Source organism: Accipiter gentilis, chromosome Z, assembly GCF_929443795.1.
Source record: "Accipiter gentilis chromosome Z, bAccGen1.1, whole genome shotgun sequence".
Lineage (NCBI taxonomy): Eukaryota > Metazoa > Chordata > Aves > Accipitriformes > Accipitridae > Astur > Astur gentilis.
In genome coordinates this window covers 47,081,390-47,093,334 of record NC_064919.1, presented here as the reverse complement: position 1 = coordinate 47,093,334, position 11,945 = coordinate 47,081,390, and the positions used below count along the sequence as shown (strand labels likewise).

At 50.7% G+C, this 11,945-nt stretch overlaps 1 protein-coding gene across 1 annotated transcript; it reads left to right on the top strand.

Moving 5' to 3' along the window:
* The first annotated feature begins 2,498 nt into the window (after positions 1 to 2,498).
* FOXB2 (forkhead box B2) lies at positions 2,499 to 3,554 on the top strand. Its single transcript, XM_049795532.1, has one exon. The coding sequence runs from the start codon at positions 2,499 to 2,501 to the stop codon at positions 3,552 to 3,554; it is 1,056 nt and encodes a 351-aa protein (XP_049651489.1).
* The last annotated feature ends 8,391 nt before the right edge of the window (positions 3,555 to 11,945 follow it).

Below are 11,945 nucleotides of genomic sequence, written 5' to 3'. Positions count from 1 at the left end.
GGAGATGAAGAGGGTTAATCTGCGAAAGGGCCAGGCTAAACCCGCACACGTGCCCGTACGGGGAGGGAAGCGCCGAGTTCCTAATTGATGAGGTGAGGCAGACAATGACTTTCAGATCCAGGACTTAGAATTTGAGGGTAGGAGCTAGGCTTTTAATCGGTTAAGACGGGATTAATCAGTAAAACACGAGTAAAATGGTTTCGGGGAAAATGCACAGCCACATCAGGGAAGATGAGATGCCCGAATGTCGGCTCTCGCCGTGCTGGCGATATAGGGAAAAGCTCCCCAAATGCACGATGTAAATGTCTCTGCCACCGTAAGCGGCTCCTAGTTTCTCAGGGGCAAAGTGCTTTGGACAATAACCTGAAACTTTTTTTAAAGCAGGGGCTTCCTCGCAAAATTTGGCTTTCCAAAATTTTGGCTGCTGACTCTGGTTCTTTACCTTTGATTACGCTCTTCACTTGACTGCCCTGGGTCAGGTATAATATTATTAAATAGAAGTTACTTAAGGAAGGGATTTAAATTAGTCTTTTCCTTCGCGCACTCAGCAGAGATTATAGGTAGACATTTCAAGTTTGGTGGTTTTTTTTCTCCCGCCTCCCCGTTCTCCACTTCTACTTGCAACGCCTGACTCGTAAAGAGACAACCAGCTTTGATGCTCAAATCACTCCCCCGGCGGCGGGAGCGGAGGGCGGGCAGCACGGCAGGCCGGGTCCTGCTTGCCCCCCTGTCCCAGCGCTGCCGGTACCCGCGGGGGTACAAGCACCCGCGTGGAACGGTGGGCTGAAAAGAGCTTCTACCCCCTCCCCCCCCCCCCCCCCGCTTTTTTTTTCCCCAAGTAAATCTCTTTCAACCTATTTGTTTATTTAGCCAATAAAAGTCGGACTACTCATTTTAACACTGACACGTCCTATAGCATCTCGCTAATCGAGCTCTGGTAGGTGCTTACGTTGGGCAGGGTTTCTTCCAACTCTAGCGGCAGAAAAGAGAGCAGGCTTCCCTGTTTCTCGCTCAAACCTACAGCCTGCCCGCTGTAACACAGTACGTTTGGACGACAGATATGAATTGTTGCACTGTTCATTGATTCCTACTAATGAGCCGGTCTAAATCAACACTGGCGCTAAGTAGCTCGTCTCAAAGCGCACAGACGATGCTTAGGCTGGTTCTTCCACTGTTCCCCGCGAGCCAGCCGCGTCGCGGCCAGTAACAAGAGCTGACCGTAAGGGTTTGGAGAGAACGACGTAGGAATTTTTTGCATGTCTCCGTTTTTATGTGCTAGGCTTCGCGTAGCTTTTTAAACTTACTGAAAGGGACGTTAAGAAATTACTCCAAAGGGCCCGCATTTCCCGCTCGCTGGTTCCCGGGACTAGCTTGACGCCCGTTTCCCCGGGGACGCTTGGCACGACTCGCCCTTGGGACCAGGAAAGACCTGGCCCCCGTTCCACCTCCCGGTGGTGCGGTTGCCCTCGGGTGCCCTTCGTGCTTGGCGCTCGGAGCCGGGCTGTGCGGGAGCGAGGGGCCGAGGGGGAGGAAAGCGGGTACGGGGGCTGCGAAGGGGCTGGGGGGAGGAGGGAGCTTCCCTGCTCGGGCTGCTCTTCCCTGCCCTCTGTTTTGAAAGCGGATCTCGCTCTCACATGGTGTTTCCTCAGCATCTTCCCCCCCGCCCCCGCCGTCCCCGGCTCCACCTCGCCCTGCTGAGGAGGTGTGAACGAGAGGGGAGCCGGGGAGCCGCTTCTCGCCCCTTTTCCACGGGGCGCCAAGTCCCCGAGCGTCTGTCATGTGATAGCAGGAGAGCCGGAGCTGCGGGGGTCTCCCGGCTCGGGCATCATTACAAAACCGCGCCGGAGCGCGCAGCCCCGCCACAGCCCCTGCGGCCGCCGCCCCGCTCGCCTCCTCTCCCCGCCGGCTGCCGGCGCTCGCCTCCGCCGCCCGCCGCAAACTTTTCGGCGGACACAGGACTGAGCGGTGAGAGGGGCGTTTTTGTCCCGTCCCCCCCCCCCCCCCACTCCGCCCCTCCCCCATCTCTGCGGAGGTCCGGGGTGATTTCACGCTCCCCAGCCCTCGGTGCGTGCGGAGCATCAACTACAGCAGAGTGTGCCAGGCGGCAGCGGGGAAGCCCGGCGGACTCGGCGGCCTCCAGGAGGAAAGCGCGGACACCGGTGGGGGCCGGGACCTGCCCCCTGCCCCCTGCAACCCCCGAGGCCCCGAGGCCTGGGCGGCAGCCGCCTCTCCGGCAAGAGGCGGGGCAGCCAGGCAAACGCATCCCGCGGGGCGAGGCTGCCCGAGGGATCCGTGCGGGGAGGCCGCCTGCGGGCCGCGGGGCGGTCGCTGTCACGCGTGGGCCGGGCGGGTGGCGCCCAGGATGTAGAGGCGGCGGCGGCGGCGGGGCAGGGCGGCGCCGTCCCCGGCATCCCGAGCCCGCCGTGCGAGGGGCAGAGCGGCGCCCGGCGCGGCGCGACGGGGTCGTGCGGCCGCGGGAGGGCTGCGGCGGGGCGGCGATGCCCAGGCCGGGGAAGAGCTCGTACAGCGACCAGAAGCCGCCCTACTCCTACATCTCCCTGACGGCCATGGCCATTCAGCACTCGGCCGAGAAGATGCTGCCCCTGAGCGACATCTACAAGTTCATCATGGAGCGGTTCCCCTACTACCGGGAGCACACGCAGCGCTGGCAGAACTCCCTCCGCCACAACCTCTCCTTCAACGACTGCTTCATCAAGATCCCCCGCCGCCCCGACCAGCCGGGCAAAGGCAGCTTCTGGGCGCTGCACCCGGACTGCGGGGACATGTTTGAAAACGGCAGCTTCCTCCGCCGCCGCAAGCGCTTCAAGGTCCTGCGCCCCGAGCATCACCTGCCCGGCGGCGGCGGCGGCGGGGCGGGCGGCGGGGCCGGCGGCCCCGGCAAGCCCCCGGCGCCCCCCCCGCACATGGTGCACTACTTCCACCCGCACCCCCCGCCGCCGCCGCCGCCGCCGCCGCCGCCGCCTCCCCCGGGCAAGGTGCCGGGGCTGGCGGGCTCCGAGGCGGCCGTGGCCGCCGCCGCCGCCGCCGCCGCCGCCGCCGTGGGGCGGCTGCCGCAGTTCTCTCCCTACGGCAGCAGCCAGCCCTCGGGCTTCAAGCACCCCTTCGCCATCGAGAACATCATCGGCAGAGATTACAAGGGCGTGCTGCAAGCCGGCGGGCTGCCGCTGGCCTCGGTGATGCACCACCTGGGCTACCCGGTGCCCAGCCAGCTCAGCAGCGTGGTGAGCTCCATGTGGCCGCACGTGGGGGTGATGGACTCCGTGGCCGGCGTGCCCGTGTCCCCCGACTACGGACCCTTTGGGGTGCCCGTGAAGGCGCTCTGCCACCCGCCGGCACAGACCATGCCCGCCGTCCCGGTGCCCATCAAGCCGGCGCCGGCGATGCCCGCCGCCCCGGCCATCCCCGCTCTGACGGTCGCCGCCTCGCAGATCTGCCCCGCCGCTACCCCGGCCGCTGCTTCGCTGCTGGAACAGACCGCGAGCAACACCCCCGAGGGCAAGGGCCCCCTCCACTCCGTCCTGGTGCACTCCTAGGGGGCAGGGGGTCGGGGGGAGAGAGGCCCCCAGGCTTCCGGGGGAGAGGATGCGGGGGCCCAGGGCACGCGTGCGGCACGGAAACCCGGCCGATCTGATGACTGTACCCCGCTGGTGTCTGTGTTTATATTGTGTACAATCAGATTATTTGAGAGCCAGGTCGCAGGTAAGAGCTTTTGTCGTCGTTTACGTATCGTTAGTGGCGCGGAGAGGTGATGTGACAAGTCACAGCCGCGGCCAAAGGGGCTGGCGAGGAGAAAGGGGCCGGGAGGGGAGGTCTCCCCGCCACCCCGACAGCCCGCGGCACGGGGCGGCCCCGCAGCCCGGGCTGCCCGCCGAGCCCCCCCCCCCGACCCCGGGCGGCCGGCCCAGAGCCGGAGGTCCCGCGAACCTCTGGGCCCGAGGGGAAGAGAGGGGCTGCAGTCTGCCGGCGGCTGGCGGTGGGGGGGGGGAGCAGAAGGGTAACACCCCCCCCCCCCCCCACCCCCCGAACTCTGCTTCTCCCCCTCCCCCGAGGGACGGGAAACCTCTGCCCCGCCGCCCTGTAGGTCTTGCTCCGAAAGAGGTGGGCAAAGCGGCTGCCTTGGACCCTGGCGAGCTGCGGGGCCTCAGGACGTGTAACGCTCGCTGTTTAAAGAGTAAGCTTTAAATTGCCCCATTAATTAGCGGGGATTTAAATGACAACGGCGCTGACGGCGAAGGGCTCCTGTAACTAACGATCACTTACTTGTCCTCCCCCCTCACACTTTTACAGTCCGTCCCGATATTTCACATCGGAGGGCAATACCTTAGGAGGGACTGAAGTGTGACCTGGCCTCTCGAGCTGTGAGTGTCCGAATTCCCTAGTCTCTCATTAAAATAAAACCGGCCCGGCGATTCGTAGACTGTGCTTTTCACATCACCTTTCACCGCTCACGGATACCGCTATTTTCTCTGTGTTGCTTGGCGTTTCTTCCACGTGAGTGTGAACACTAAAACCTGCTGGGAGGGAGGGGGCGGGGGAAAGCCGACAGAAAAGCGGTTACAAAAAATTATTCGGGAAAAGCACTCTGCCGAAAACAACCTTCCCACAGACAAGAGGTCTGTGTAAAGCAGAGGGATCAGAAGGCAGAGAGCGACGCGCTGCCTGATGAGTCCCGGCTGGCTTGTGAGTGATTGCTGCCGTACCCTGTCTGCCCTGCTGTACACCAATGCTCATTAAAGCCCATCTACTCATTTGCTTCTGCTGGTGCTGCTGTTTAAAATACTCGCCCTTCACACCGGTAAAGAAACGCGTGCTCGTAGCGTAGGTTCGCACTCCGTTCCCGCCACCCCCCTCCCCAAACTGACAGATGGACCCAAAAGTTTTCTTGGCGACAAAGCAGGGGGAGGAAAGGGAAAAAAAAACCTCTGACAGGTAAATCGCCTGCTGCAGAGGCACTTCGGCTCTCACCTACCCGCAGCTCAAGGGCGAAGCGCCGGCGGCCGGGTCTGAGGAGAGGGCACCGGCCGGGATCCGCATCCCACTGAAGGCAATGGGAGTTTTGCCACTGGTTTCAGTGGGAGCTGGATCCCAGCCCCAGTCTGGGATCTACCCGCCTGATGCCGGCGGACCTGCCGTGCCCCGAGACGCCGGGTCGCCGTCCCAGCCCCTGGGGGAGGGTACCCTGCCTCAGGCTGGTCCTTCTCGGTCGACCTCCAGCCAGAGAAACGATCGCTCGGAAAGGCAAACCGGTTCGGACTCGAGTGCCGGCGGTCCAAAGTGTTCCTTCCCCACGCACACTCGCGGGGTCTGTTCGACTACTTGAAAGCCAGCTGGAACTGTTGAATTTCCAGTTGTTCCCTCTGCTCTAGAGGGGGGCTACACCTTAGCTTCCAAAATTATAACATTCCTAGCGCTGAAAAAATACTACTAATAACGTGATGCTAATGAGACACGGATCGCTAATGAGGTATCACGGTTTGGAAATAGGACTAGAAGGGCAATTGCCTCAAAAACCTTGCAGCCAGAAAAACCGAGCAGTAATCAGACACCCAAAAGAAATGCTACCAAAAAAAAAAAAAAAAAAAAAAAAAAAGTGCTTCACCTTTTCTTTACTCCGCTGTCTTCCGGTTTAGGCAGGGAGCCAAGTCGATACTTCTGCTGCTAAAAACTAGCTGCCTATAAAGAAAGCAGTCCCCCAAATAAATCGCGAATAGCGCTAGTTCTACACAGCTCGATATATTTAAACACATTCCACCACTCTCGATGTGGCTGCTCTCTAGGGCTCCGAAGCATCTTAGGGAAGATGAGTTTTCCCCTCGCATCGGTCTAAGGGGCAAGAAGGACGGGAGATCCGGCGTAGGAGAAGAGGTAATCCTCCCGGGAATTATTCAGAGGATTCCGGACGGTTTTAAGATTGTGGATAACCTTCTAAATTTCATCGGGGGAAAACTTTATTTGCTGTAAGCAGGCGGGTCCGGGAAGCATCGCGCCGCGGCGCTGGGTGCTGCAGCGGGGTGTAGGCACAGGGACCCCCGCAACAACCCCCCCCCGTCCCCGTCCCCGTCCCCGTCCCGGGGCGGCGCCGGGGCCGGGAGCGGGCGGCGGCCGGGTCGGGTCGGGCAGTGGCGGCAGATGTCGCGACAGAGCCCGGCTGCCGGGGCAGGGCGCCCAGCGCAGGGGGGGTGTCGCGACAGGAGAAGGTGTGTGGCTGCAGCCGACGGTGTGTCTGAGGGTCCGAAACGCAGGCGGAGGGGACGCTCCGGGGGTGACTGCTCAGAGAGGGATTTGGGGGGTAAATACCCGCTTCTGGTTTGTTTGCGGTAAGCTTCTCTCATCAGCGGCAGCTTAGGGGAGCGGGGAGTTCAGGCCAGGGGTCTCCCGGCCGGAGGGTTCCGTGGAACTGCCAAGGCAGTTGCCGACACTTCGTATGACCAAAAGACGGTGCTCTTTTCCGTAGCTCGTACAATGAAAATCGCAGAGGGTTAGAAGCTGGTAATTTCAGACTGTCAGAGGGACAGGGAAGATTAACTAATTGGAAAGTATTTTCTGACTCGTTCATACACTTCCTCCTTATTTTTAAGGACTTCAACTCTAAACGTAGCCTTTGCAACACTGCACAAGCTTTGTATCAACAACCAATAATGCCAATACATAAACAAAACTGGTACCAATGCTGTTTAAAAACAGATGATGGTACAAGATGCACAGAAATCAAAATAGTACCCTTTCCTCCAGGCAGAAAAGCAGGTGTAAACTGGTAAAAGGTAAGATTTTCACTTGACAAATCAAACAGGAAAACAGTCTTGCGATAGCTACAAGATTTTGTCTGTCTACTGTACCAGCATACCTCATGCAGACACCGCTGGCCCCCAGATTAAAGCCCATATGTGTTCTGCACAGAAAAGGCAGCTGAGCCTTTACTGACTGGGTGCATGCAGGATGGTTGTAAACGGAAGAAACAGATGCAAGCAGGACAAGCCAGCTTAATCTTCGTATCATTAGACTGCCAAAGATAGCAAATTAAAAGTTAGCGTTAGAAGAATAGAGGCCTAAGAAAAGGCATTGATCCCACCCCATTATGTTTCTGATTTACTGTGGCTAGCTAATGTAGTGATTATTATTTCTACCTATGGGAAACTCTTTCTAACTGAGGCATCGCTTTGTGTATTATGAGTCCATAGTGCATGCAAGTCAAGAAAGAAAAGCAAATGCAGTAAGACTTCTAGAGTTAATGTGTTTTCTGGTCTGAATACAATAGTAGTGTTTCAGTGGATATATTTTGTTCTCAGTGATACCTGCTACGACGTAACTACCAGTGTTATAATTGAAATTCTGGGCTCCATTAACTGAATCCTGAAGTCTCTCCAGCTAGAAACTGGCAAATCTGCTTGGAATTTTGCTGCTCCTGTTTGTGGGATCAGATTTCCCCTTTTGCTGTAAGACTTCATTTTAAATCATTATCCATAAAGCCTATTTGAAGATATAGTCATCCCTGTAAAGTGCTTGAAATCTGCAATAGTCTTAGTTTCGAAAAGTAAAGTTCTACCTCTGCTTCTGGAGTTTTGCTGAACACGTGGGTAGATTAACCAGCTTTAGTTAGATAAACCAGGTATAATTTTAGACATCTATATGCTAAATAACAAAACTTACTGTCTACAGGCCCCTATCCTGGACATATTTAAGTATGTTACTCATTTGTTTAAAGGATCAGTGCTCTTCCCTCTCTGCTTATACAATGTGGTCACTGGCAATGCCCATGTAGGAAAGCCTAATGGTTAGAGCACCCTTGTCAGAATCTCCGAAGGAAATCTAAGTTCAAGCTCACTTCAGCTCAAAGGGATTCAAATTCACATCCAGGTACCAAAACGGGTCAACTGCAAAATGGCATGTGGAGAAGAGTTATGCTTTTTAGTGAAGTTATGCTGTTACAGAGCAACAACAAATATAAGCTTCACAAAGTGTCAAATAAGCCACATGGCCTGGGTGCTTTTCTACAAAGTCAGAGTCCAATAGCCGTTGGAGAAAACACATAACGGACAGAGAGAGGGAAGGAAGGACAGGAATAAATATCAAATTTTCACAGCAGATTACCACATGAACTGGTGTTGGGTGTCCAGAAATTCATGATTGTGGTATGTAAAGGTGAGTTACGGACAGGGAAGTGACAAATGTTTACTAATATTAAGTCATTCAGACTAATAAAAAAAATAGCTGACAATTTGGGAGTTACTGAAAGACATTCACACTGAGTTACCCGATGATAAAATGGAAAGTGAAATTCATTGTTGACATATGAAAACTGATATGTATGGGGAAAATAACCCTGATTTTATACACATAACAATAGCTCCTGAACTTAGGATTCTTATGAAGTAATGGTAGATAGCTCTGTGAAAATGTTGGCTTAATAGTCATTAGCTGTGAAAAAAGCAAAATTACTAGGAAAGGAACAGAAAATGTGAGAGAAAACACCATGGCCCTATTTAAATCCTAAGGAAACCAGACTGCATCAGGAAGTCCTGCAAGTTCCTCACACCCGAAAACAGATGTATTAAAACTGGCAGGGTACAGAGAGAATCAGATGGGATAATCAAAGGTACATCTTCTGTGCAAGTAGGAATTCAATAGTCTAAGACTCTTCAGCATGGAAAGCAAGGATATACAGAGGTGCATGATACAGGTATACAAAATCATGAGAGACCTGGAGAAGGTGACTAAGGCATGCTTGCTTATTAGAACTGGGAGTCATCGGAAGGGTTCAAAGCAAATAGAAAGAGGGGATAGTTCACACAGCACACAATTAAATACTGCAATTCATTGTTGTAGGATGTTGAGGGTGTTAAAATTTTACATGGGCTTGAAGAACAACTGGAAAATTCATTTAAGATGAGTCCACTGAAGGTTGTTCCATAAAAAGTTGCTACCTCTTGCTCAGTTTCGCTAAGCTAGTAATATATTTCTGAAAGTATCATTGCATGCTTTTCCTGTCCTACTCTTTCCAGAGCATCCATTGTTTGCTTACAATTGGAGACAGGACACTGGGCTGTCCTATGACATTTGGGCTGACCTATGACAATTGTTCTTAATCAGAGAGGGGACCAGGGTCTGCGACTTCCATTCCTAGCCGAGTGTCCTAAGTCAAAGCAATTCTTTAAAGTTATTTCAGCACATGGTATATGACAGTAGACATCATGGATGCATGCAGAGATGCAGATTCAAAGAATCCAAACTCCAAAGGTAACTGCATGTTTTATATGAAAAATACTTTAAATGGTCCAGGAATGTTACAAGGTCCTCTTTCCAAAGACAGTGCCCCACTGACTGGATTAATTTGCTTATTTTCTGGGGAAATAAATTTTAAACAGTTAGAAAGTTTCAGCATGAGAGACTGAGATGCCTCTTTATATTATGCCAGCATAAATGTTAGACTAGACTGAGTAAAGGTACAGATCTGAATCCCCTCTAAGATGGGAAAGCAATTCCAAACGTCTGTATCCTGGTACTATAACACTTGGCATGTCTATGCCATGCATGTCTGAAGCATCCATGCTGCTCTAAGCATTGACAGAGGTGTCAGTGTATTACTTTTATCTATACCTCCTTCTCTGGTTAAAGGACCAATGATAAGAAACTGCTTTTTGAAGGAGAAAATAATCAATTTCTGACACATGGAAAAAAACAACTCTAATGCTGAGCTTCACAGAGCTTTAAAAGATAAGTTTTCATGCATTTGACACCCACAGTATACCACAGAATCTTGTAATATTTCTCTAGATTTCACATGGATGCTTAATCTACACTGGGAGACGTACTTATTTTGAATGGGATGATATAAAAATCTGTTTTTAAGGCAAAAGACCTGGGAGAAAGGTGTATGCTCACACTGCATGGACTGCTTTTATTATATATCACTCATTAAAAAAAAATCATTGGACTATAGACATTAACAGCCCTTTGAACAACCATAGGGACCAAGGGTGCCCTGCTTTTTAAGCCAAAAAGTCACCTTAAACCAGTCATTTGAAAAAGTAAAAACAACTTGATGTACTTTATCAACTAATCAATGCCCCTTACTGTCAAAAAGTAGGTTTTTGGCTGAACACCAATGTTGCTCAGAGAATAAATTATTAGGCACAGGGTTGTTTTGCTGGTAAGGACTGCTAATTTTTATTTATTATCAGTCTTCAACCTAACAAAAAAAAAAGGCTTTTAACTCTGTGTGCTACACAACAAACTCCCAGTGTGGATCAGGTCTTCCTTTCATGATGATTTGATTAATCTGAAGCTCAATCAATGATTCATTCTGGATAAAAGTGCAGAAAGAAAGGAGAAAAATGTATTTTCATGTACTGCTTGTACCATAGAACTGCTACTGGGAAGTGATCATTTGCTGGGAAAAGTGTAAGAGAACTTAGTAACGTGACTGTAGTAGCCATTTGTGTTTTATTAACCTGTTGTTTTATGTGGGATATGTGATTTGGATTTATCCTCCCCTAAGGCTTGAAATTAGAGTTTTCTTAATCCCCATGTGGTCTTTTAGCTGTTGTTGGTATAAATTTGAACCATAACAGATTAGTAAATATGCAAATTATTGTGATACTTCATATGCTTAATAAAATGTATGGCTGTAACTGGTAGACGCTTGCACTTTGTTTAACTGATTATTACTGACTGTTTATCAAAATCTTTCCTGATACATGTGAGCTTGGAAGAAAATGCAACATAATGTGGTACATTGCTGGCTGGTTATTACAATATACAATTTTTAAAGCTGAATAAGACTGTTGGGATGAGACCTAGAAAGAGAATCAATTTATTGCTGCTTCTTCAAGTATTTGGAACAGAGAAAAAGACAAAACCATAAAAGTATGAATATGATACATCTTCAAAATGAAGTTATACCAGTTACATCAGTGCAACAGATAACAAGTGAATTGAGATCCCTACTGAGCCTCTGGTATATTTACATTAGGTCTGTTTATAAGCTCTTTTAAAAATTGCTAATGCCCCAATTTACTCACCAACTCCAGTGCTGAAAACAAACAAACAAGCAGGTTGAAAACATGGGCTTAAATTGGGGGTTGAAATGCATATTGCTCCAGATTTTACATTTCAATATATTCTCTGCTTTGAAAACGCATCTCTTATGTCATCAGCATATTTCATCTGCAAACCTCCAGACAGAAATGAAGGAGAAATATAGGGAAAAACATCAGCCCATTAGGCTGACTTTATTTTGAAGGAAAAGGAATTGTGAAGGAAAAAATAACAAATATAAGCATAAATTAGGGTAAATGCAGCTTGCATGCATCAAATGCAAGCCATGACAGAATAGCTTGGTGCTTTTCTCTGGTAACTGATTTTTAGTGAAAATAAAAGTAGTGCAATAGACTGAGTATTGAACAGAGCTTTAGTAAAGAGTTTGGTATCATGGTGCCTCACAAATCATCACTGTAAGTAGAGGAGGACTAGAACATCATACAAGGGTTGACTGTACACTGAAATAATGGAAATTAAGTAACTTGACATGTAAATTTATGCATTTTAGGTCTTGTAACAAAGGTATCTGAGGAGGCTCGCTAGATACAAGCAACTCAGAGAGTTCCCTTTTCTAACAAATGAGTAGAGAACTCATTGAATATGAAGGACTATGAATGAAGGCCAAGAAAGGATTTGAAAGTTCTCATGGATTCCTATTACCTTTAGCATACATATGGTATTCTTACTGTCAACCCCATTTCTTCCTTCCTTGCATAGTACTTTTTTATTTATTACAATGAGTTTTGTTAATTTCTGATGGTGTCTCCAGCTCCATGATACCAAACTGAAAAGTGTCTACCCTACAATGTTCTCCCAGTTTGACAGTGAATTCTTCCTAAATTCTCCTGCAGTATGAAATTTTGTAATCAGTTCTCTATTCATTGTCA